General features: G+C 38.7%; 1 protein-coding gene across 1 annotated transcript in view; it reads left to right on the forward strand.

Moving 5' to 3' along the window:
- The window catches only part of LOC130913080 (GDNF family receptor alpha-2-like), a 180389-nt gene that overhangs the window by 56892 nt on the left and 95793 nt on the right, over window positions 1-27704 (forward strand). Inside the window, exon 4 of the mRNA XM_057831387.1 lies at window positions 26999-27377. Coding sequence (XP_057687370.1) covers window positions 26999-27377 — 379 coding nt within the window. The remainder of the gene's footprint in view (window positions 1-26998; window positions 27378-27704) is intronic.

Here is a 27704-nt window from a genome sequence, read left to right on the forward strand (position 1 = left end):
TAGTCCAATTAATTTAAGGTTGTTTGCTGTTGATTTTCAATCACTTCCTGTTGATTTTGGGGCATTCCTGGGTCACTTCCTGTTGATATTGGGTTACAGAACATGAAGTGACCCTGGAATCTCCCAAAATGAATAGGAAGTGACCTCCAAATGCCCTAAAATTAACAGAATGTGACCTGTAAATGCTTCAAAAATGGGAAAGGCTGGCTGCGAATTCTCTGGTTCCCGGTCCAAGTGGATTAGGCGACTAGCTGCGTCAGTGGCAGCCATTGGGTTAACAGAGACACTATTCTAGTGGAAGATTATGGTGTGTTTTTTCACAATATATTTCACTATTTTGTCACACCCCAACTTCACATGAAGGTTATTTACACTTGTTCTTGTCTATCTCTTCAAACCCACTCACGCTGTCCTGTCACATCCAAAATAGTCCTATCTTCCCACTTTCTATCGTATTGATTATATGATGTAACCCTAATAAAGCATACAATGATACTTATTCATTCATTCATTCATCTTCTTAACCGCTTATCTCCCCAAGGGTGTCAGGGGTGCTGGAGCCTATCCCAACTAATAACAGGCAGGAGGCAGGGTACACCCTGAACTGGTTGCCATCCAGTATAGACTTTTATTGTCATCATTATTATTTACTCTGCCTTATAATACTGTTATCTTCTGTATTTGACAAAAACGTACTGTTTACATTTTAAATACAGAGAGGAAAATAAGTATTTGAACACTCTGCTAATGTGCAAGTTCTCCCACTTAGAAATCATGGAGGGTTTGGAAATTTTCATCGTAGGTGGAAGTCCACTATGGGAGAGATCACCGAAAAAGAAAAATCCAGAAATCGCAATTTATGATTTTTTTTAGTGATATATTTGTGTGATACAGCTGCAAATACATATTTTAACACCTGAGAAAACGAATGTTAATATTTGCTACAGTAACCTTTGTTTTAAATTACAGTGTTCAAACCTTTCATGTACAGTAGTTTTTCACCAGGTTTGCACACACTACAGGGGATCTTGGCCCACTCCTCCACACAGATCTTCTCTAGAATAGTCAGGTTTCTGGGCTGTTGCTGAAAAACACGGAATTTGAGCTCCCTCCTAAGGTTTTCTGTTGAGTTTCGGTCTGGAGACTGGCTAGACCATGCTAGAACCTTGATATGCTTCTTATGGAGCCACTTCTTGGTTTTCCTAGCTGTGTGCATAGGTTCATTGTCATGTTGGAAGACCCAGCCATGACCAATGTTCCACGCGTTGACTGAGGGAAGGAGGTTTTTCCCCAAAATCTCACAAAACAGGGCACCAGTCATCCTCTCTTTAATACAGTACACTCATCCTGTACCATTTGCATAATCCCCCCACCCCCCATGATGCTACCACCCCAATGCTTTACAGTATAGAGATGGTGTTCTTGGGATGGTACTCACTATTCTTCTTCCTCCAAGCACGGTTAGTGGAATTACGACCAAAAAGTTCTATTTTTCTCTCATGTGACCACAAACCTTGCTCCCCTGATTACTCTGCATCATCCAAATGGTCCTAGGCAGACTTAAGACTGGCCTTGACATGTGCTGGTTTAAGCGGTGTAACCTTCTGTGCCATGCATGATTTCAAACCATGACGTCTTAGTGCATTACCAACAGTAACCTTGGAAACAGTGGTTCTAGCCCTTTTCAGGTCATTGACCAACTCCTGTCGTGCAGTTCTGGGCTGATTCTTCACCTTTTTTAGGATCATTGTGAACTCACGAGGGGATAGCCTACATGGGGCTCCACTCCGATTGAGAATGGCCGTCATGTTTAGATTCTTCCATTTTCTAATGATTGCTCCAACAGTGGACATTTTTTCCACCAAGCTGATTGGTAAATGCTCCGTAGCCCATTCTAGCCTTGTGGAGGTGTACAATTTTGTCTCTGGTGTCTTTGGACAGCTGTTTAGTTTAAACCATGTTACAAGTTCTAATTGTATGGGGTGGACAGGTGTCTTTATGCAGCTTTTGACCTCAAACAAGTGCATCTGATTCAAGATAATGCATTGAGTGGAGGTGAACTTTTAATAGGCGGACTAATAGGTCTTTCAGGGTCAGAATTCTAGCTGATAGACAGGTGTTCAAATCTTTATTTGCAGCTGTATCACACAAATAAATTGTAAAAAAAAAAAAATCATGCATTGTGACTTCTGGATTTTTCTTTTTAGATTATCTCTCTCACTGCCGGCATGCACCTACGATGAAAATTTCAGACTCCTCCATGATTTCTAAGTGGAAGAACTTGCAAAATAGCAGGGTGTTCAAATACTTATTTTCTTCACTGTATGTATAGTACAACCCACAACGACAATTTGCAGTTGAAACTAAGGAACACCCTTAGATATTACTGGTTTAAAGATTTAGTAATTGTATGTTTTAGGATTACATGATGGTGTGTGGGTAGGAATTTTCATTTTTTTCTATCATATTACCTTTTTTATTATTATACCACTGCATTGGCTCTTTTTTTGTAATAGTAGTTTGGAATGGCTAAGCTTTTACAATATTAATAATTAATAATTAATACAACCTCTTTCCCACATTTCAACTCCAGACTCAAAACATATATGTTTTAATTATCATATCCATCTTGATACTGTTTTGTTTTGATTTCTTACCTGCTATTTTGATCTACTCTGACTTTTAATCATTTTTGTTTACTGTATTTTTATCTCTTATATATTTGCTTCTAAAATGTGTTTGAGTGCCGTGAAAGGTGCTTTGAAATAAAATGTATTATTAGTTATTATTGTTATTGTTCTGTTTTTGTTTTGTTAACCTTGTTCAAATTTAATTTTTTTTTCATGTTTGTTATATTCACATTTATCTCCAAAATATTCCAAATAAAAAAAATATTATTTTATAATTGTTTTTGTACCACTATTTTATCACTATTTTCTATACAGCTGCATTTTCTGTTTAAAAAAAATTGCATAAACTCATGATGTCATTGGTGTTGTGAAAGACTTACAAATTCCGAATTTTGCTGGCAGTAGAAACTACTAACATAAGTGAAATTAACAAGAAAATGTGAAGTCATTGTCAAAACAAAAGAAATATGCTGTTTGATTTACAACTCTGTTCAGTTGTGCGCATAAACAGATAATTAAGAATGTGGATTTAAAAAAAAATAAAAAAATTATTGACTTTAACCCTGTTTTCAAATAAATGTGACCAATATGATTTTGCAATGAAAGCAGAACCTCATCAAAACCCAACTGAAAAGGTGAATTCCATACAGCATAGTTATTAGATTTTCATTAAATTTAATTGTTAATTTCCAGCAGGAGAAATGCATTGTCGTCTTTTGACCCAACACTGAGCTAATGAACTTAATAGGGGCAGAGGGTAGCTTAAGAATGACGACTAGTGAGTTCGCTCCAGGAATTAAGTTGCACATCTTATAAGAGCGAGCCACTAACTCTCGCTACTAAGCTTCTCATCTCAGCTCAGTGTGTCTCCTATCCAATTAAATACCCAGAGCTACCACGGATGGCGGAATGAAATGTAGGAGGGTAGGAAACATAATAGCTGAAATATTTGACATTTTCACATTGTCCTCCGTACAATTACTTAGGCAAACACGGAGGTCTTTTCAGACATGCGGCAAACATGGCTTTTTTGTCATTAGGGCTTTGAAGGGATCTCGGCATGTGTTCGGCTGTATGTGATTGGCTTTGCATACTGTAAAGCTCGTGTGCGTTTATTATACTGCATATTTTTTTGTATCTTTGCTACAGCTTGTGCTTTTTAAAGCTTACTTAAGCTAAACCTGTGATTTATTTGATTCAGGAACTTGCTTATCCTAGCATTTTACATAAACATTTCAGTGCCCGCTGCCAGCCCCTGTTCATATAGACTGGATGTCTATCGCCGTCAGTGGCCCCGAAAGAGTTAACCTCTCACAGAATATCCAATTGGGACTAGTTTTTTTTTATTGCAAATGTCGCTTTGAACTCTATTTGTAAGATTTTTGGAGAGGTTTACACTATTGTAAATCACTTATATTGGAACACACTACAGTTAGTGATGAAAAGTGTATAAAATCATAGACTTCATAATGATATTGACGGGACACAATCCCCAGACACTGCACCACGCTTTCAAGTAGGGGGCCGTCCCATACTCTGCTTTAGTCGGTCAAAGTTGGTCACAGTTATTCTCAAACACATGCAGCGATCCAATGTCGTATTTAGTTTGAAAACGTACGTAAGCTGCTTCATCGTCTCAGGAGTGATTTGTTCAAGGATTCAAGTTACTTATTATATTTTTCGTACCATGCATGCATTTTGAAACGTTAAAAAAAATCAATGGGAGAAATGAACCGCTACGGCATTGGCGTCATAATTCGGAATATTTACGTAAAATAAATGCTAACTGCCCGGTTTTTTGCTTTTAACCAAGACTCGAGACTATTTTACGTCCATATCTATAAAAAATTCAGGGATTTAAGTATTTATTAAAAATATTTTTCAACGTAAAAAGCTCTTTGTGGTGATAAGGCGGCGCCACAGTGGCTTAAAGACTAGCAGCACATTCAACATCTTTACGTAAAAAAATGCTAACTGCCCGTTTTCTTTTGCTTTTAACCAAGAATCAAGACTGTTTTATTTCCTTATCTATAAAGAATTAAGGGATTTAAGCATTTATTCACAAGAATTTTTAACGTAAAAAGCTCTTCGTGTTTCCACTCGGTTAGCTTTGACGGAAATAGGCCCCCTATTAATCGGCCCCGTGCCCCGTGTCCCGTCAATATATTATGAAGTCAATGACAAAATATAAAAAGATGTTACAATAGAAATACTTGCACATAAGCAGATTAATATAAAGGGATGCATGATAAAGGCAATGCATGTGCATGTGCATCCCAGCAGAGAGACTGGTGTTCATCAAACTCCCCCCAAAAATTTCATTTTCATTTTTTGATGTGTCATAGTTTCATTTTTTGATGTGTCATTCAGTGGTACTTCTACTTACGAACGTCTCTACATACGGAATTTTCAAGTTACAAGACGTCTCAATGGGGAAAATAATGCCTTTTGTTACCAAGAAATTTCAGGATACGAATGGCAAAAATACAGCATGGTCTGCTACTCGCAGCTCTCAGCGTTTACTGAGCGAAACATAATTATAGCTGCTTTGCCATTGACTATTGCCAAGCATCTTCCTGGGATCCATTTGGCTAAGAGGGACCTCTACTGTATGTGTATGTGTGTATCCCAGTGTCCTCTTCATTCTCTCCTCAGGTATTGTTGTTCTGACTGCTTTGCGGGAGTGTATTAACTTTTATTCTTCATTCTTTGTTTTTTTACATTATGCACAACTCTCATTGTTCATATTTTAATGCATTTTTATACTTTTTAAAAGATTTAAGTCTGAATTTGGGGGGGGCTTGCAACAGATTAGGGCATTTACTTGGAACACGCATCTCTATGAAATTTTCAGTTTACGAAACTACTCCCAGAAGCAATTAATTTCGCAAGTAGTGGTACCACTGTATTGGAACACACAACAGTTGAAGTGTTAAAGTGTATAAAAGTGTAAAAAGATGTAAACATAGAAGTACACAGACACTTTTATCTTGTGCATTCCAGCAGAAAGAATGTAGAATGCAGAAAGCATTTTTCTGATGTTTAATAGTGGAGAAAAACATGTAGAGTAGCCGGTATTTCCCGGAAGTAGCCGTCTTACATGGGTGCAGACATTTTATCAATGCCGATACTATTTTAGCCAATCAAATGCGAGTATCCTCGATGGCCCTCCCCGCTTCTCGTGACATCACCAATACTCAGACTCCCATGCACCTGTGCTCAGGTCTATCAGTGTGTATGTGCGTGGGTGTAACTGTTGATACAAAATGGCCATGCTTCTAAGAAATTGGACATTTGCATGCTTAAATACTTTGAGCAAATGTCTTTCACATGAAGTCATTTACAGTAGCTGCTTTATGTTCCTTTAAGGGTATTTGTTGAAAGTCTCTGATTAAAAAACAACAAAAACAAGAACAAAAAAAAAACGGGACACTAGACGTTTTGACGCCACACAAAGGAAACAGAAGCGCTTTGGCAGATGCGAATGTTAGAAGACTACTGATGCTTCTAAATAGTGTGAGTGTTGTCAAGTGTGCTTACAATGAATTTAAATTCCATCTAGCTCAGCCGTGCCCCCCCGCCGCTCTGCACGCACTCACACTTGAAAATGTTCTCATCAGACGTGGATGGCAATCATTTCCTGCTCTGAGGTACAGTTCAGCTGGTCCTTGCTCTTGAACTCTTCCTGTGAGGATGCCTGTTTGAAAGATTTGCCATCTGAGGCTGATATTGTAACCCCTCTTTGTGCCTAATGCGGACCCCGCTGCAAGGGCGAGTACATCGCTAATGACTGATGAGCCCTTTGACACAGCCATGCTTGACATGCTCCTCAGGGTCCGGACTAAAGACTTCCCTAACAAGCTCTCTCACACTCACCCAGGGCCATATTAAATCCAAACTTTGGCACCTTTCCTAATTACTGAGAACATACACATAACTGAAAGCCTCTTTCCAAACTTGGGATGAAGCCCTCCCCCTCGGCGGCGCTGCGTCCCTTGAGTAAGGGATGATATATGAAATGCACAATTCAAATTAGGCTGACGGAAAGCAATTACTTGGGAAAGAAGATTGTTCTCTTTGGGAAATGGTGTGGAAGGAAAAACATCAAATTCCAGATAGTGTACATTTTCTCCACCTCCTCTTGAGTAGAGTTCACTGTTATCTTGCTTTATTTTCAGCTGCCCCGCTTCTCTATCCCTATAGAGCTCTCCGGTCACATTCAAAACTGTTCTACATGTCTTGCTTTCTCTCCCCGAGTGTGCAAATGAGGCTGATTTCCACTATGCTGGCATGATGCCCATTAAAATCCTAGTTAGAGTCAAAACGACCAGAGCCTTGAATAAACAGTAATAAACATTGCTAATCACACATTGCCTTTTGAGCAAAGTTAATACAAGCATTACAACAGTGGCCAACACTGAAGGCTTTCAAAGCCTACTCCGATGTGTTGACTTGCATTTAGAACTCGTGTGAATTTTTAAAAATTGATTTCCAACGGTCTTGTTTCCATTTCATAGTTGAATTTGCAAAAAAAGGTGTACCGTATTTTCCGCACTATAAGGCGCATTAGAATATAAGGCGCACCTTCAATTAATAGCCTATTTGAAAACTGTTTTCATATACAGGTAGTCCCCTTTTTACGAACGCATTCCATTCCTGTGCTGGCGATGTAACCCGGTAATTTAAAATATATATATATGGCGGAAAACACAGACAAGACTGGAAAAGCAGTTTCTGCTCTTGCACCCCTGTTTAAAATAAACTGCTGTATTTTAAGCCAAAAGAACTGTTGTGTTTGATAGAACAATATATCTATATGCTGCCATAGGAGATTTATGGCGCATTAAACCCCCAAACTATTTTTAATTTGTCCGTTTTACCCTGGAAACCCCCGTTAACAGACGTCGCACAGCCGCTTTCGTTTCAACCCAGCCATAAAAACAAGGTAAGTCATTATACTCATTATTCAAAATGTCTCTCATTTTTAGCTTCGAATCATTAATCGATGTCTAATATATCGTTTAAAAAAACGACTTTAAAAAATTATTCTAGGGCTGTCAAACAATTAACATTCTTAATCAAGTTAATTACAGCTTAAAAATTAACTAATCTTAATTAATCGCAATTAATCGCAATTCAAACCATCTATAAAATATGCCATATTTTTCTGTAAATTATTGTTGGAATGGAAAGATAAGACACAAGATGGATATATACATTCAACATACGGTACATAAGGACTGTATTTGTTTATTATAACAAGATGGCATTAACATTATTAACATTCTGTTAAAGCGATCCATGGATAGAAAGACTTGTAGTTCTTAAAAGATAAATGTTAGTACAAGTTATAGAAATTTTATATTAAAACCCCTCCTAATGTTTTCGTTTTAATAAAATTTGTAAAATTTTGAATAAAAAAATAAACTAGTAGCCCGCCATTGTTGATGTCAATAATTACTTACACAATGTTCATGGGTGCTGAAGCCTATAAAATCAGTCGCACCCAAGCGCCAGCAGAGGGCGGCAAAACTCCATAAAACACAATTAACAAGTGGGCATTTTACTGTACTGTCATTTAAATCTGTCTGAGCGGGACATGTGCGTTAATTGCGTCAAACATTTTAATGTGATTAATTAAAAAAAATAATTACCGCCCGTTAACATGATAATTTTGACAGCCCTAAATTATTCATTCGCATATTTTAAACTTTTAAACAAATGTCACAATGAAAAAAATGGTGTCTGGAAATAAGTCTCGGATATGTACCTCATAACTATCGCTTAACTGTATTTTTTTTTTTGTTACTGTCGCATTTTCCCTGATATGTTATACGATAAATAATCGATCCAAACAAAGAAAAATTGGAAAAAACGTTTAAAAGGGTAAATATATTGAAAGAAAATCTCAACCACTCCTTGATGTCTGCGATTTTGGCATCGCGACCCTTGTTATATTACCATATTTCACACATAAAATCCCCCAAAAATCCGGCTGTGGCCATTCACAGCTTTGTCTTGACACTTGGTGATACATCCTACATGGAGTTTTTGGATCGAAACAAGGTAAGTACGTGTTACTATCTTGTTAAAATCATGGCATCTTTAATTGTGCTCATTCATGCTCTCACCTCCAGTTAGGGTTTTGCTGTTTACATTTTTTTTTAAATGCCCTCCTGTTCAAAAATTTTCTTCCCCCAGAAAATTGAGATTTTAAGCTTTCCAAAGAAATATCACACATGCATATCGGACAATTTTGAAATTTGGCCAAATTTGGGGTCTCGGAGCGGAACGCCAAGTCACCTGAGTGTTTTCCGCCATATATATCCAAAACACGTATAATAAAACGTATATATATAAATATAAAACATATATATAAATATATACATATATACATATATATATATATATATATATATATATATATAACATATATATATAAAACATGTATAAATAGCCAGACGGTGAGCTAAGCTCCGAAATTACAATGTCGGACGTCCGCGTGGTTTGCTGACTTTATTCAGCTGCTCATGACATCAACACTTGCAGAATGAAACTAAAATAAAATGAAATTAAATCAGTCTCATCTTCAATAACAGCAGTTTACAAGTAGCTGCTGATACAGCAATAACAAACAATTTGCATGTATCAGTTAACGTCCACACATCATCAAAAACGTATCCGACCACAATTGAAAACACACAATAAACAGTTCAAAAGGGGTTATATACAGCCGTCACCTTTGGATGCTTCACGAGCAACAAATGTGCGTTCAGGCTGTCACCTCTGTCACTCAGCTCCGCTGTTTGTGCATGTGAGGGGTTAGCGGTGCGTTTGTACATGCCCTCGCTTCCTGTTCTACACTTCCTGTGCCGAAATAAAAGCATGCATCATAAAACAAAAGTCAACATTAAAAAAATAAATAAATAAAACAACGAGACTCAGGCGCTGTAAAGTAAAATCGCGAAAGTTGGGTCCGTCGTAACCAGGGGACTACCTGTATAAGGCGCACTGCATTACAATGCGCAGTCATAGTAGTTGTTGGGGTTGCATTATGCATCCACCTGATGAAGCTACCTTAAAGGGAATGTCATGCCATGATTAACTGATATTGATCCATATATAAGGTATCGGATTATAAGGCACATTATCGGCTTTTGAGAAAACTGAAGGCCTTTTAGTGCGGAAAATACGGTACTTATATTCTGAATTTCTAATGTTATAAATATATATAGAACTAGAAGCAGCCAATGGGGTGGTAGCTGGGGTGCTAGTGGACAATTATTCGCTGGCCCCTCCACACTTTTGCAGGCCCCTCCAGTCAACTGGCCAAGCGGCTGGCAGAGATATTATAACACTTAAACACTATATTACAGCTCCGCGCATCATCTTACATTCTTGTTTGACCCTCCCCTTTCCTAACAACACCTACTTTATGCCCACAAACCAGGGACGTTAGAGGCCCGGGCGGGCGCGGTCACCTTAAGTTTCGCTCCTGACAAGCTCTAACTAAGCGGCCATTTTTGACCTCTGTAACCTTTGAGCCTCTCTTATTATATGACCTATCCTGTGAATTTGCGTTAAATAAGCTAAACCGTTATTTATGTTATTATGAAATTCCTTTTCTGATCTCTCTGGCCTTTGGTCTTATCACCCCAAAATTTTAGTCACGTCTTCCATTTCATAAAACAAACATATCCTGCAAGTTTGATAGAAATTCTTTAATTCGTTCTTGAGTTGTACGCAAACATACAGACAAACAGACATACGGAAGCGAACACATAAACTACACCTTCCATGGGTTTCGCTTACTGGTGGAGGTAATTAATTTTCCCGCTACTCACTGTAAATTAGACTATTATTGATGCGTTTGGGTGTTGATACCTGTCTTGACTTCCAAAATTGCACCCAAATTTTGTATCTTATGCTCAAAATATCACATTGATCACCCGGTATTTAATATTTTGTGGACATTTGAAACAGTATAGATTTGTGCACTGTCACACTCGCTAGTGGACCCAGTGATGCATTTTTGGGGGGCATAGAAATGTAAGAACTCGCACTAAAGCCAAACCTGAAGAAATAAGTAGACTTCGAAAAAATGACACAGTGATCCCTCGATACTTTGCCGTTCAACCTTTGCATCTCCCGTGTAATTAAGATTGAAAAAAAAGGAATATTCATCAAAAATTCAAATTGAGAAAAAATATTAATCAAAAATTCAAAATTGAGAAAAAAACAGTCATCAAAAATTCAAAATTGAGAAAATATGGCGCGAAAGTTGCCCATGCTAGCAGAAGGCAGGGAGAACCCACACAACTCAAGGCTGTGACTCACTGGCCAGCATTCCCCACTAAGAGATCATCAAGACTCGGAAATCTCCCAAGCTGATTGGCTGACATGTGAGAGAATGAATGTACAGTACGTATTATTTATACTATTTATACATTATTTTGTGGATGTTATTTAGAGTATATTATTTTTATTCGCAAACTATTCTTATGATGTTCTAATGATCACATATGTATTTATAGGGTTTTACAGTATATACACTTATTGGTATTATATATACACAAAAAAATAGCTGCACAATAATACCGAGGGAAATAAGGTCAAAATCTTGGTCAGTTCATCAAGGAAAATGGCAGCTATTAGTGGCACCGGTCCAGCGTTGAAACCGAACATTGCTCAATAAAGCTAGCGGTCTAACACCAACAGTGAATCAGTTGATACAAATCACTTTTGTTACCAGAGAAGAGTCATCCTACTCTAATCAGCACATATTTTGTGAGCATTTAGGTCCTCATTAGTCAATCCCATTCACACTTGCAAAACCACAGGATTGGATTGTTCCAATTAGCATCTTGAGTGTTTGCAGGGCAGGGCTGCCTTGGCTTTGTCAGACAGTGGACTGCTCAGGCCGCAATCAGGGGGACAACCTTTTCAGTATGTTTTGGTTTTTGGTAACTGCTCAGTATGGTTGTCTAATGTGATCGAATTGTGTACGATTTGACAAAATTGGGAAGATATCAGAGCACTTTTTTCGCTGGGGATTTGTTGTGGAGGACTGTCTGACATTACAGCATTGAGAAAGAACATCTGTCTCAATCTCTCTGAATATTTAGTTTAGAGCTGAAACGAATACTCGAGCAACTCGAGTAACTCGAGTTTAAAAACTGTTTCGAGTAATTTTATTCACCTCGAGGAATCATTTAATTTTGCCAGCTCTAAGCATCACGTTTTGCACGGACTACTTTTAATGCGGGACAACAATGCACTGACATCACGTGTGTAGAGGAAGACGCAATTAAAAATAAATAAATAAATAAATAAAAACTTACTGCAGCCGACAGCCGCTACAAACTACGCCGACGTTGCTAAAAACTACGCCCGCATGATGCTAGTGTGGTAGCAGGTAGTGTCCGATGCGTCTCATAGATATCGCATGCATTTAGGACTAGATGCGAGATGACAGACTCGGCCACGTCTGGGCAGCGTTGGTAAACAGCCGCCATCCTTAAGCAGTAGACTTCTCATCGCTAATAAATATAAGGTTACTGTCACTCGCTCACGTAACGTTAGCCCTTCGGAGGGCTAGGTTTCTATTGATTATGACCACTGACGATGCGTGGCTAATGTGTCTAACATACAGCCTTTATTTAATCTGTGAAAACACAGCGCAGTAGAGTGATGAGGGTGTAAAATAAAAATATAATAAAGCTAACTGTCAGTTTTAGCTCAGTAGTCATTGCTGAATAAAACACCAAGTAGCACTGGTCCCTAATGTGCTCCAATACAGCAGGTATCATACATTTCTTTTGAACACAGCAAAAACTCAAAATCTTATCAGTACTTACAGTTTAGACAAACCTAAAACTTAACAAGAACTTAAAAATAGCTTGAAACAAATGGAAATTAAATTGAAACACGTGGGGAAAACACGTAGCTTTCAAGTGTTGTGTGTTATCAAGCGTAATTACATTTTTAGGTAAGAAATATGTTTTTTTGTTTTTTTGTTTTATATAAGATCTAGAAGATTTTTGAGTGAAAGCAGTGATTTTTTTTTTCTAGTCACATCTGAGATGCAATTGTTGGCTGTTTTCAACAATGTACATCGAAAATAAAGACATTGATTGACTGAAAATGGTTCAATATTGGATTAAATGTCTTTTTTTTTGTCATGTATATTTATAATTGCTCTTTACTTAAAAAAAAAAAAAAAAAAAAAAAAAAAGTTTTATCCGATTACTCCATTAATCGATAGAATTTTCAGTTGATTACTCGATTACTAAAATATTCGATAGCTCCAGCCCTAATTTAGTTGCACTGTTTCTTTTGTGTAGGGAGCTATAATTGTCATATTGCTGATGATGCACAACACAAGTCATTTTTTGCAAAAAAAAAAATAATAATAATAATAATAATAAAAAAAAGCTTTTTATTCAATAAAGAAACATATGTGAAAAAGACAACAAAAGAAAGTATATACAAGGGATGGTGTAATAAAAAACAAAACAAAACATTTTTATGTGGTGACATATGATACTTCGCCCTTTTCCCGGGGCTAGGTGTTGGAGGTTGTTGCTGAAGCAATATTTCCTTCTGCACCTTCTTTGCGCACACATGAGAGTGAACCAATTCCTTTGCAAGACCCACCAAGAAGTCCACACGTCTCTCTTGCTTTCCGGTGCATGCCTGATACAACACATATGCATTCAGTGATGCCATGTCAATCACATTGTAGAACGGTGACTGGCCATCTCCGTGTTCCTCTGTGTTTGACAAAGCCAAGGGAGCCCTGGATTTGCAAATATTCAAGATGCTAATTGCAGCTATCCAGAGTGAACCCCCTCCCGCCTTCACACCTAGGCAGGGACTCCACAGGAGAGTGCGGAGGGGTTTGTCTGCTTGATTGCTTGTTTGAGTGGTCTATTGTTTGACAAATCCAAGTAGTCAGTTTGGTATCGGGGTCATCTGACGCCCTTCTGGTCTTTCATTATAGTAAAAAAACAACAACCTGGAATTCCAATGCTAATGGCGAGCTAATGTGGTTACATCGCCATGCCTATGCCTTTTACCGTTCCTCTGCCTTCTTGAAATGTTAAATGGAATCCACCCCCACTTCCCAACTTGAAAGCAAAGCTCAAAACGAACAGAAAGTAGCTCTGGTGTGACGCCAAACAAATCAGAGAGCAAAAAAGGAAAGTGGACCGCACTAAAATAAAATGTTGAAATACCAGATATGTATAGCAATTAGAAATCAAGCATTAAATGAAACGAAATTAAACGACATTAAATGACAAATAAAACACGGTACTCACCATCAATGCGTGGTGTTGGCGGAGGAGACACTGTTACGTGACTTTAGAAAAAACACTAGAGACAAAACGGCAGGCGAGACTCAGGCGTCGGAAAGTCAAAATCACATTAGTCAGGTTCGTTGTAACACGGGGACTACCTGTATACACAAAGAAATATTAAAAATGGGGAGTGTTGACATTACTTTGCGGTTTATCACTGTATATCTGAGAAGCTGATCGCTTTTAGGTATAGCTTGAGCATATGGTTGCTTTTCAAATGAGTGCCCTAGAAATGGTTATGGAGGCTTTTTTGTATGGAGGAGTAATGAGAGCATTCATTAACGATTCAGCACGTCAAGCTGCCGTTCATTTATTCCGGCAGCTTCACACACTTTCTGACTAATGTTTAGTAGCGCTGCCAGCTAGGTAAGTTAATAGGTATGTGTAGAGTGTAGCGATGAGAGCTGTTGATTGCACTGCTGATGGGCCGGGTTAATTACTAGGAGCAGGAGTCGCACATCTTTCCTGAATTAGTCGGGATTAATTGAACGCTCTCCCCACCATGTGTGTGCGCCTAAGTGGCAATCCTCTCATCACATTCCTCATCTGTCATGACCAACCACCATCTTCCTACTGAAAGCTTTTTCCATTTTATATGTCTTTTATCATTAGCTTATCAACCGCTTCCCTCTTGCGCTAGAGCAAAACAAACCTTCTTTGAAATGCACTCAGAAAATCAATTAGTAACACAATACTGCACTTTTCCCCTCCCATATGCAGTCTTTGCTTCCTTCCCTTTTCCCTCCTGTTGTTTCCAGTGCATCCTGCGTGTGTATTTGGGAGTGTGCGAAGCCACAACACTGCCAGGAAGTGAGCTTTGTGTCTTATGTTCACCCCAGGACATTTTTTTCATTTGAGCACCAAATTCAATCTGGGCTCGGCAGTCAGCGGTAGTCGCGGAAGAAAAACAAGTTGAAGCGGCTTCAACCCGGAATAATCTTTGTAGTTCATCCGTCTCCTCCTGGACCCCCAGTGGCCAACATTAGAGCCTGCAGATGGTCAGTGGAGATTTAGGAGCCGCAATTCATCAATGTAACTGGACAAGGGCCCTGGAAAGCTTTCGTCCAGCTGGACCACTGTCCCCCGTGGGCGCACCTCACTCAGCCTGGCTTCTCTCTGCCCCCCCCCCCCTCCCCGATACTTTTTGGGTGTCATATACTGTCTGATTACCTTATTTTGTTTGCCTTTTGACTGGACTAGGGATGGAACTTTTGGAAGATTTCTTGATCAGGAATCTGAGGAAACAACTGTATCAGTTAATGTTATAATACACACTATCTGAGACCAAAACGCGAAACAAGACCAAGAGCCTCAAAATGTGCTCTCGAAACCCTCGCAATTCTAGTCTGTTTCTCTAACCACTGTTGTGCTTTTGTTGTTGTTCTTCTTCTTCTTCTTAGAGAGGACACTCACTAAAATTCCTACACCTCAGTTATTAATAGATGGATCATGATGAAGATTGATAGGTATATTCTACTGTACAGTATAAGCAGTGATCTTTGGAAACTGAATTTTTAAGTTTTTTGTCTCAGCACCGATTAATTCCATTAACTAATCTTTGATTTATTATTGCCTGTAGGTCACTTGTTAGCCAGAAAAAGGCATGCGTGCTTTCCAGTAGTGCTTTTCAGTATCTGTGGGCTGATGAAACATTTTGAGAGCGAGCCAGGCAGTCCTAGCTTATTTTGAATTTGTTTCCATCACCAGATTTGAACCAACACTTTCCAGCATATGTATTCTTACTGCACAGTTTAAAAAATGAACTTGGAATTTCAAGCAATGTTAAAGTTTGATGGAAAACAAACAAACAAACAAACAAAAAGTATCGTAAACACAATACAATACGTAAAATGGACCCCAGTTGAGTATGCGGAACTCAATGTTTGAAGTAAACTGAATTTGAGTTTAATGTAATGTAATGTCCTCATTCATTTTACTCAGAAATTTAAGTATGACCTACACACTTGATCATGCAAATTAATTAAACTCATTTAAGGAATTTCACGACATTAACTTGACTAAATAAGTTATGAATAGTCTGAATAAGTTACTTTTGAGAACTAAAGAATTTGAAGTACTGTATGTCTACTTAAAATCCTTAGTGAGCATTGACTAGTAGAACATTTTTTATTTTTTTTATTTTTATTTTTATTTTTTTTAAATACAGTGTTAGCACTGTCCAGTATAGTATATGTCGACAGTACATATAGAGCTCAGACAGCCAGGGTACGAACTTGGAACAGCAAGTTTGAGAAGCTGTTACTCTTCACACTCAGTTTCTCTAAACTTAACTTACTTGACTCTTATTGACAAAAATGAGCATGTCAACACGTTAAAGCAGCCCAATGACAAGTCAGCCCTGCAGCTGAAACACACCCTGAAGACGAACCAACAGTCTGTGGAACAATCTCTCCTCGTTTTTTACTAGTTGTCTGCTGAAGGTACAGCATGTACATACAAAAAAAATACACTGCTCAAGTTGAAAAAAAAACTACTATGACAAGTACAACTTATCACAATGTTTCACTTAAGTTTACCTTGTGTAAGAAATGTGCTAAATGCATACTGTACATACTGTACTGGATGAAGCTGCCTTGCAGCAAATAGAGAAAAAGTTGCTCTTTTCTTCCCACCTCTTCCTATTACAATACCAAAGTTAGGTTGGTGCTGAATGTTCAACTTTCTTGAAATTTGCACTAAAACCCTGAGTACAGGTTAAATCTAAATGATGTTACTAAACCCTACTTTGCCCTGTGACTGAGGTCTGAACCAGCATATTTCCTAGCTAGCGCATAGTACAGCTAGCTCTTGTAGTGTCAATGAGACAATACTTTTTGTGGAATTAGTGGGGCTGTGCAATGATTCATTTTTTTTTTAATAATTAGTAATAATTATGGCAATCATGTTTATTGCCATAATTCGGATTGTCATACAAACAAACTAATAATCAATTAGAAAAAGTACAGTGGTACCTCTACATACGGACTTACATAATTCGTTCCATGACCTTGTTTCTAAGTTGAAATGGTCGTATGTCGAGCAGGATTTTCCCATAAGAATACATTATAATTCCATTAATTTGTTCCACAGCCCCAAAACCTTCACTAAATCCTTAATAAATACTGCTGTTACTATTGCAAATAGACCCTACCCACCGACGTCACAAAATCACGCGATCGCTGTATTGTTCCGCCCCCTTGTCCGTCATTTTGTGTCTGTATTATCAATGATCCCAATTGATCGAGCAACTTATAATGCATTTCATGGAAGACCCGGTGCTTTCGGATGCCGTAAACTCACTTGATGCGTTGCATAAAAGGCGTTATGTGGAAAAGCTTCAGTTTATCCATTCGCCAGATCCATATTTGATGCCTAAATCGATGTTTTTCGACCCGCTGTCTCCGCCGTATTTGCCTGACATCTGCTAGCTACCCTGATATGTACAACTATCTTGTCCACACAAAATCAGCCTATTCTCACGAAAGTTTGAAAAACTTTAAGAGCTTGGAGGCTTATAAATACTTCGTTGCTGGTTGGGTGAAACAGGTCCTCGTCCACGAAAATTCGGCAGGAATCTATCTTGTGCTTGGAAAGGTGAGTTACGAAATTTTCAATTCAAAATCTTTTGTTCTTGCTAACATCCACTGTCAAGTTTAATGTATTTCATGTCATTTGTCAATGGAGCTAGGGCTTTTAATGTTTATATGGTTTAGCGATAGCACTCTCACTACATACGTACGTGTATGTTGTCGGCGATTAGCCTAGCAATGATCTTAATTGTGGTTGTCAGCCCAAAACCCTCTAAATATATATTAAATGCATCTTACCAGATATAAAATGACTACTACATAATCTGTGGTAATCGTTTGGAGCCCAGTTTTCTCGTCGAATTGCAGCAGCACATTTCGCTCTCTCCTCTCCGGGTCTCTCGGAATCCGGTAGAACTTCAAGTCTCTCCGTCTATCTTCTCTGTTATTGCAACCGACCGCCACACACGCCTTCACCATTTTGATTATTAATGTTAACGAGCAGAAAAACACGCCGTAAATAGGAGGAATGTACGTAGCCGTAACAGGTAAACACGATGTGTTGACGGACAATTGGGCGGTACCAGTCAGGAGGACGGAGTTGTGACGTCACGTGGGTAGGGTCTATAGCAATTACAAAGAGCAAAACAAATAAATTATGAATGAAAAACAACAACATAATAATAATAATAATAATGATAATAATAATAATAGTAATAATAATAATACCTGTAATAATGTAACAAATCGGGTTCTAATGTGGCACACTTTTTTTGCTGTACCTGAATGCACCGCGGGGCTGATGTGACGGAGAGTGCTGTTCTATTTTACTATCTGTTTTGATGCTGGCGTCAACAGCCGACACTAGGATGTTGTGTTGCACAAGTTGATGGAATAAATGACTAGAAACCTGGCGAAGCTGGCGATTTCTTTGGCGATGTTACCACAATAACAATTGTCACCTTAACTTATGAAGACTGGTGAACGGAGGAGAACCGCCGGCCGAGATCGACCTCCTACGGCCCTATTGTCGACCCAGTTCATTGATGGACAGACCATGCTTATATTTTGCTATCATTTACATTTCATTTCAATGGTAAGCTTCACCTTTTCTTTTTTTCTCCACCTGCACTAACCTTTTTGGATCCAGTGTCGATTTCTCTCACAAGTTAATCAGCCGTGCGTCCGTCTTCTGGCAAAACAAAGAAGCTGCGGCGCTGTCAAAAATCATCATACTTCGAGCACATCGCCGGATGTAGAAACAAATGACGAGTCAAATTTTATGCCGGATGTCGAAAAGACCGTTTGTTGAAGCGATCGTATGTCCAGGTACCACTGTACTATGTAGCAGACAATTGCACGAGTCACTATGATCGAAGACACAAGTAAGCCCCGAGTCTTACCTGTTGTGGGCAAGTCAAGGTGAGTCGGGTCACGAGGTTCATATGCAGAGGGCATGCTCCCCCCAACCCCCCCCGCCTGGTGGCCGAAAAGTTTCATTGCATGTAACTGAATTTCCTATATATGATTTTAAAATTAAGAGTTCTCCGTTAAAATATTGTCTTTGATGGGTTAAAATTATTTTTCGAACAGATCATGTGACTAGCACCTTAGACGGTCATTTGCTTTGGTTAGCCAAAACCACCTGAGGACCGAAGAGGCAAGATGGATATACATAATTTTTTCAAACCTAAGCTTTCAAAAGCGACAACAACTATTGAGCAAGAACCAAGGATTGAAAATGTGGACCATGAAACGCCAGAAAGCGACGCCCAAATGGTGAGCAGAGTTTCAATTTGCGCCACTAAAGACGCTAATTGTTCAACAGAGCCACCACCAGCGGGCGTACCATATTCAACGGATGACGATCTTGGCAAAAATTATAGCTGTCCAGCCTGATTTAGAATTCCCCTCAAAAATGATGGGAGACAAAAAATGCTCATCTTCAACTTATTTTTATGAATATTCTTGTAAGTTAATTTTATTGCTGACCCTGCGTTTCGGGGTCATCAACATGTTGTGCCCCCCCGCCCCAAAAGTCAAACTCTGCCTATGACAAGGTTATGTCGAGTCAAGTTGAGTTGAGTCACAAGGTTATATAGAGTCAAGTCGAGTAGAGTCATAAGGTAATGTCCAGTCAACCCAAGTCACACGGTTGTAAAGATGAGCTGTATCAAGTCAAAGGTTGTCGAGTCGAGTCAAGTCGAGTCACAGATCGAGTCACAGGTCTCAGTCAAGGCCTTCACCATTGTCCCCTAGCTCACCCACAAAACAAATCTGTAAACAAATCTGCAGATTATTTGATAATTTTTTTTTATTGCCATGATGTTCTATGAGGATATGGCAAGAGAAGCCAAGGCGACCAAGCGGATCACTGGCAGAGAGGAACCAGTCCAGTTTTTCGAGTCAGCTTGTTGATTCAAGCGAGTCGAGTCTCTGGACGGGACATTAATGGAGTTATTGACAACATTTGCCCGATGACACTTATTGATATCTGTCATAAGCATTCATTAATTGCAATGACAGTGTCATGTAATAATTATGACGGTCTAATGACAGTCTTATGACTAATACTTAAATAAATCAAGAAATAAGCCACAGGATTCAAAATGAGGGGAAAAAAGTAGCGGCTTATAATTCGAAAATTACGGTAGGTAATTTTTTCCAACTTTTTTCCAAGCCTTAGTCATTTGTTTTCAAATGTAGAAGTTAAGGCTAAAAGTCAGACAAATAGTCGATTTACTGTAACTCATCGGGTGCCACTGACGATGATAGACGTCCATTTGAAGTGAGAGGGCTAGCAGAATGTTCATTTGCTGTGAGCCCTCCCAGTTCAAATGGATTGGACGTCTCCTGGTGTCAAAGTAGTTTAATGGCCCTCAATGGTGACTCAGAGCGAGCCGCATACTGTAACGTTTTGGATCTCTAGACTACCTTCTCTATTTAACCTTGATACTTCTAAATGAAAGTTAGTTAATAGAAAGAAAGATTTACAATGTTCCACTGCCTGTGATGAAATACTCAGACGCCCTTTTGCAGTTTCTCAAGAGAAAAGGGTTGGTTTTTATCTACTCTGGATCTGAAACCAGAAAATAATTAATTTTGAGTGTCTTCCTTTTCGCTTTCCCGTTGCAATGAACTGGCGTTGTATGTAACCCCATTTGCGGGATTGATATTGCGTGATACGCCGCTTAGAAACAATGTGGCATCCATGGCGCACCCCTCCAAAAACAAATGGTCTTCTTCCTGCTGCAGGCTGTCTGATAGACACAGTGTGAGATTGGTTGTGTTGAATAAGAGATGAATCTCTCTGGGTGTCGCCATGGCGCTGTGACCTCCGAAATATCATTATCTACAGGGGAGGGAGGTTAAATTCTCTAATATTGCTTGAATGCAAGTGAATGGGGTACAAAAGGTGTATCTTTTTTTCTGACTGCCCTGTGCTAGGATGCAGCACACCTAATGGCATCGTCTGTTATCTACAAATATCGGGGTTAATTACAGTGTTTCGGCCTGTCATTACACTTGAAAAACGGCGAGGAGTTTAATCGTTTACCATTCAAAGGTTGACAACAAAGCAGGAGATTAAAATTAAAATATGGGGGTTTGAGGCTGGTATTTTGAGTACTGTGATATTTAGTTATCTCGAGTCTTCATTTAGCATGTCAACATAGGACATTTAAATGAAAAGCTACAAGAGGCTAATAACGGAGTGCTAGTTCAAACTTTTTTTATGCCGAACTCACAATAACTCCGTCAAAGGGGTCATCCAAAAAGAATTGTGCTTTTGGGAAAAAAACGGGTAAAATTAGTGGGGGTTTCACTGTTTTCTCAACACTAATGATTGGTCCACTTAGAAAAACACACTCAAACCCAGGGGTGAAACTTGCTGCGGAGCTGTAATATAGGGTTTCAGCGTTAAAATATCTCTGCCAGTCGCTTGGCCGGTTGTCGGGAGGGGCACGCAAAAAAAAATTCTAATGGCGTGCCGCACGCAACACTTCACTTTTGCTCATTAATATTCATGACGTTAGCAATTGTTGCTAGGCGGGTCAGGCTCACGTTTGTCACTAATGTAGAATAAGATGTTTAACGAGCTAAACCTATCAATTCTGTCCGAAAATTATGTCCCTGGTGCCAAAGTCACTGGTAAAGATGTGGCAGAACATACAAATGTTCGGTTAAAGAGATGGCTTGAGTGCCGAAAGCTGATAAAGACTTGAAAAAGAGCCAACCTGATGCAGAGGTAGCTTTTTTATCGACACCTTTTTCTTTTGTGCATTGCCTTACGCCACTGACAATGACATTCTCCCGTTTCAACAATCTATCCTCTACCACCGTATGCCCTATCTTTCTAATATATTGTATCCTTTTGTTGTGTTACGTCACTGACCATTCTTGGGGGTAATTTACATTGCTATTTTTGTGTTGCGATCGCAAATGCTAGTCAGTGACAGCCAACGAACACTTTCAATTTTTTCGTTAATAACAAATCTTAATTTGATAATTTATTTACACATTCCCCTTACTAAAGTTGTTTTTTTTTACAACAGAAAAGGAAACAACAGTGGCAGTCAGATAGCATTTACATTTTTTTCAGGTCATTCATTGACAGACAGTAGCAGCACGCAAAAATGCCATGCCAAAAAAAAAAAAAGTAAAAATATCAAAATGGCTTACCTCATCATCCTCTGTAGGACCATGGCCCCCAAAAAAATGTTTACTGCATTTGAAGGTGAATGGCTTTACCTTGCTGGTGTTAAACTGGTCTATTGGACGTCCGCGCACATGTTGATCCATTTTTCACATTTTTTCCTCTGAGTTTTTGGCTTCGGGAAACATATGAAGAAAACGTCCTTCATATGTCGTAATGTCTAGAGTCATTTCTACAAGTTCCATAGCAGCAGTGTTTAATGGGCATGTTCTTTTTTGAAAGATTAACAAGCAATAATAACATGAATTGTATGCGAGGGCGTCGTCATGGTCTAAAAATAGCATTCGTGCGGTAAGCTATTGCACCCCACACACACTGGACGATCGTGTTGAGGGGCCTGCGAAAGTGTGGAGAGGCCAATTAATAATTGTCCACTAGCACCCCTGTTGGATGGTCCACTTGGAGGGCTTCTGTTTATACTCATCGCACCCGGGCAGTGTTCACATTTGCTCTAGTTTCTCCACTGCTCTTGTTTGTGGATCTTGGCATGAAATTTTCTGAGGTTAGAGTTTTTTCTTAAAGAAAATATTTTTTAAAATGATCAAATATACACAGTGTTTGAAGTATTTATGTACGTTTTTTTTTTTTTTTTTTTTTTTTTTAATAAGTTGTTGATGAACATCTCATTTCAAATGTAGATGAAATTAATCAAGGCTTTCCACACATGAAATCGATATTTCAGCTGGAACGGATGTACAGCAAGTTGCTTCTCCAGTGACTCTCAGAGACAATCTCAGATGATATTGAGGAATGAACTTCCTGTTGACCAGAACCGCAAGGATCAGTGCTTTGTTTGTTGATCATACTTTAGTGCCAAGCCTCGTGTGAGCAATATAGATTTGTTGATGTTGACCCAGTATCGATGTGTATCTCTTGTTTGTTATTATAGATGTTTTGGACAGGCTTTCTTTTGTTTTGTAGCAGTGGAGGAAAACATGTATTGTACGTATTTAAACTGACAATCTTAGCCAGTTTCTTTATTGCTTGTTCTCAAAGGCAGGGGCGGATCCACCAGGGTAGCTGGGGTATCAACTGCCACCTGAAAAAAATTGCCAAACCAGTTGCCACCCTTGTCGGCATGGATGAAAAATAATAATAGCTCTAGTCAATTTAACATTTACTGCCATCAATTGATGTCAAAACTAGTGGTGTCAGTGAGGATCCTTATAATAGTAATTTAAGAAAAAAATAATAATATTGTATGGAACGAACGTGTGCTTTTTTTGTTGTGTCTACATACAGTTTCTTAACAAACTCTAATTCAATATGTATACACATCTGCCAGATGTCGACTCTAGGGGTGTAACAAAGGAGGTGGCTCAATATATCGATTTCTTAAGCACAATTGAATGTAATTTGACCAAAATGCAAACTTCGATATGCTGTTTTGTTAAATATATTTTTGTCCATTTTAAAAAAAGTCTGATGTTTCATCAACAAATTTGTTCTACACATCAAAACTGATTTGCATTTTTTATTGCTTTAGGTAACTTGGAACTGATTGTGTAAAATGTCTTTATAATTTTGTAATAAACCGATCGAAGGCTCTTCAATCGTTGCAGAATATCGTATCATTGACAAAAGTATCGATGATGTATTATATCGTCATGAAATATTTGCAACCTTCAAAAAGATACTGCGCCCCTCTCGCCACGCCATCAATATTTTTCTAGTTCCGCCCCTGCCCATTAGGGTTGCAGGGAGCCTTCTGATTTTACGTATACCTGGAAGTGACCACGTTCAATTGCAGAATACAAAAAGATTATGGATGGTTTGGAGTCTTCAATCAACTGAAAAAAAGCGTTGTTTTTTTTTGTTGTTGTTTTTTTTTGTTTTTTTTTTTGGCAAGCCGAAGGGCCTTAAAACAGCCATTTTAAACATGGGGAGAGCATGCAAAGTCGACACAGGAAGGACTGTCAGCCAGATGTGCTAACTGCAAGTCAACCATGCTGTTATTGAAAATCCACCTTGAATCATTTCTGGCATTCACTGCGGGGTTCCCAATATTTCAATTTCCTTCCACAGTTTAAAAACATGTACATGCACGTCATGTTCACTGAAGTAGTTTAATGTGATTTTAATGATCTGTCTCAGAATCGCGCAATTAGATAATGGATGGACAAAATCACAAGCATTGTGGCTTATGCATGTGAAGTGCGATCAATTCCACTTGAAATTCATGATATAATCAGCTAAAGTGAGATTGACCAGACTGTAGTGGAGCCGGACGAATGATGGACTGATCAGAAATTTCCCTTGAGTTTTTCAGGTTTTTGCATTGGTTGAAAATTTTTTAAGGATTCAAATAATGTGTCATTATCTACGGTATTTATGCAGTCAAAATATTGTTTAAGCCAGAACAATGAAACGCTGTTCTTAAAGATGGTTGCCTGTACAGTTAATACCTGGTATTCCCTTGATGCCATTGGCACAGCTGAAAAATAGCTTTTTGCTCAAAACAGGACTAAAAAGGACTAGATATTCCACTAAGTAAATCAAAATTATCATTATTTCACGATTTATACTTTTGGTGATATCCTTATTTGGTTGTGTGCTGAGAGATTTCACTAATAAATAATGAGCCACTTTTCTCTATGAAATCATAATGGTAAACTAATTGGCTGCCATTAAGTGTGACAGATTTCTATGGATGGATTGAAATCAATGACCGTCAATGGCACTGAAACATGATCATTAAATCCCAACCATCTCAGTTGAAATGAATTTGACGTCTATTGCGTTCAATGGCAGTGAATGACATGGGTTTGTGCAAAAAAAATGGTAGCACAATTTCAGTTTTGAAATTGTCAAATGTTTTGGTAAAAAATATGTCCTTTTAAGCACGCCCTCATTTGAAAAAATTTGTTTTTAAAGTCTACACATCAAACGTTATTTTCAAATATTCAATAATGTTTTCCACGTATTTTTAAAATTTTAAACATTTTTTTCATTGTTTAAAAACTTTTACTGTATTTTTTCTTCAAAATGTGTATGTTCTGTTCAAAGAAGTCAACTAAAAACATCTTAACACAGCAGTTAGGCTTACTGACCGTTAGTTGTCACCTGGGATTGTTATGTGAGCTGACCATTTAAGGTGCCCGAGAGGTGTCAGGCGAAATGCAAAATCCAAACACTTTGCAAATAGAAAAAGCACGAACCCCAATTGCAAACGCTTTGTAAAAGAAAAAAAGCACGAATGCAAACTGCCACAACACGATCCCCAATTCCTAAAGCGCGATCGCAAATTGGCAAAATCACGAACCGCAATTGCCACAACACCGCAGCAAATGGCTCGCAGCACGACCGCAAAAGGCTCGCAAGACAATTGCAAAAACGATGACCCAGAAGTTTAAAAAAATAATAATAATAATAATAAAAAAGACCTCACTTAGTATATTGTATGTATTTCAAGTGATGACGTCCCTCTAAGCCCCTCATTTACTGCAAAAGAAAAATGGTTCCGAATTGGTGCCATTCGTTTGTTCTAGTTGTTAGGACACCCCTCTGTTATTGAGAGAGTTGGTACGCATCATTAAAATAACAGAGGGAGAGAGTTGGTACGCTCCATTAACATAATATGTATAGCAATATACAAAGTGACGTCTTTTTTATTATTATTATTATTTTTTAACTTCTGCGTCGTCGTCTTTGCAATTGTCTTGCGAGTCTTTTGCTGTCGTGCTGCGAGCCATTTGATGTCGTGTTGTGGCAATTGGTGTTCGTGCTTTTGCCAATTTGCAATCGTGCTTTAGGAATTGGGGATTGTGTTGTGGCAATTTGCATTCGTGCAGCGAGCCATTTGCTGCGGTCTTGTGGCAATTGGGGTTCGTGCTTTTGCCAATTTGCAAAGTGTTTGGACTTTGCATTTCGCCTGACACCTCTCGGCCACCGTAACCATTTGCATTCACGGTGTAAAAATTAAATGAACAATAAATGACTGAAAAATAATGTACCGTATTTTTCGAACTATAAGTCTGTTTTTTTAATAGTTTGGCTGGAGGTGCGACTTATACTCAAGAGCGACTTATGTGTGAAATTATTAACACATTATGATATCATTTCATATGTTGTTTTGGAGTCACACTGATGGTTTGGTAAACTTGTTAGCATGTTCTTTATGCTATAGTTATGTGAATAACTCTTAATAGCATATTTCGTTAACATACCGGCCACGTTCACATTTCATTGTTCATGCATCATGTAACATTATCATACTGTACACTTATTGAGCATGTTGTTCTCTATTGTATTTTTATCTTAAATTGCCTTTCAAGATGACATATCTATTCTATGTGTTGGATTTAATCAAGTAAATTTCCCCCGAAAATGTGACTTATACTCCGGTGAGACTTATATGTATTTTTTTTCCTCTTCATTGTGCATTTTTGGGCTGGTGCAACGTATTCACAGGTGAGACTTATAGTCAGAAAAATACGGTATTATAAACTCATTACATATAAATACCACGTAACCAGAAAGAAATTGTCACCTAGTAGAAAAACAATAAAATACAAAATTTGTGCAATAGCCCAGCAAAATGCATCGTAGGAAATTTCAATGCATTAGCATGTCCTACGTTTGCTTACCTGTATTTGTAATGATTTGGCCGATATCATATCAGATTTTTGGAGTCGGACAATACCGGAATATCGATTATTGGTTAAAAAAAAATCTGACAACTCTAATTCACAGCAGAAGGATGAAACAAGCCACACGATTGGACGTCTGAAATAGTTAAACTAATAAAATATGTCTCTCTTTGCCTAGGGATGCTGACAGTGGCCCCGAAGGGTTTCCACTGTGCCGACGCCGAGCGAACGTGCAACCCTTGCCTTGACGCGGCCAAAGCCTGCAATCTAAATGGCACCTGCAAGAGACACCGCTCGGCCTACATCGCCACCTGCAGCAAGGAGGACCCCAACAAGGGGGAAACCTGCAGCAAAAAACGCTGCCACAAAGCGCTGCGGCTCTTCCTGGACCGCGTCCCCACTGAGTTCAGCCACCGCCTGCTTTTCTGCCCCTGCCAGACGGAGGGCTGCGCCGAGCGACGCCGCCAGACCATCGTGCCCGATTGCTCCTATAAAGAGAGAGAAAAACCCAACTGCCTGGAGCTGAGGACGCTCTGCCGCCAAGACTCTCTCTGCAGGTGTGTGCGAATTAAGCAAATGCCAATAGGAAATGATCTCTTTTAATGTCTGAAGCAGTGGTTTGCGCGGCTTGTCAGGGCCTGCAGCCAGTCTGGTATTAACGTCCTCTAATCAATGGATGCTCCCTAGTTCCAGAGCAGGATTAATTAAACCCTTTAAAATCATTTTGCAAAAATATATTTTTTTTTGCTTCTGGCAACGTAAAAATAAATCTAAAAAAATATATAATTGAGAGGAAAGATGAAAATTCTCAAAGTGGTCTGGTCTGAATTGGTATAGAGAGCCAAAAATATCACTTAGTCCTCATTACAAGACGAACTTGTAAA

Source organism: Corythoichthys intestinalis, chromosome 3, assembly GCF_030265065.1.
Source record: "Corythoichthys intestinalis isolate RoL2023-P3 chromosome 3, ASM3026506v1, whole genome shotgun sequence".
Classification (NCBI taxonomy): Eukaryota; Metazoa; Chordata; class Actinopteri; order Syngnathiformes; family Syngnathidae; genus Corythoichthys; species Corythoichthys intestinalis.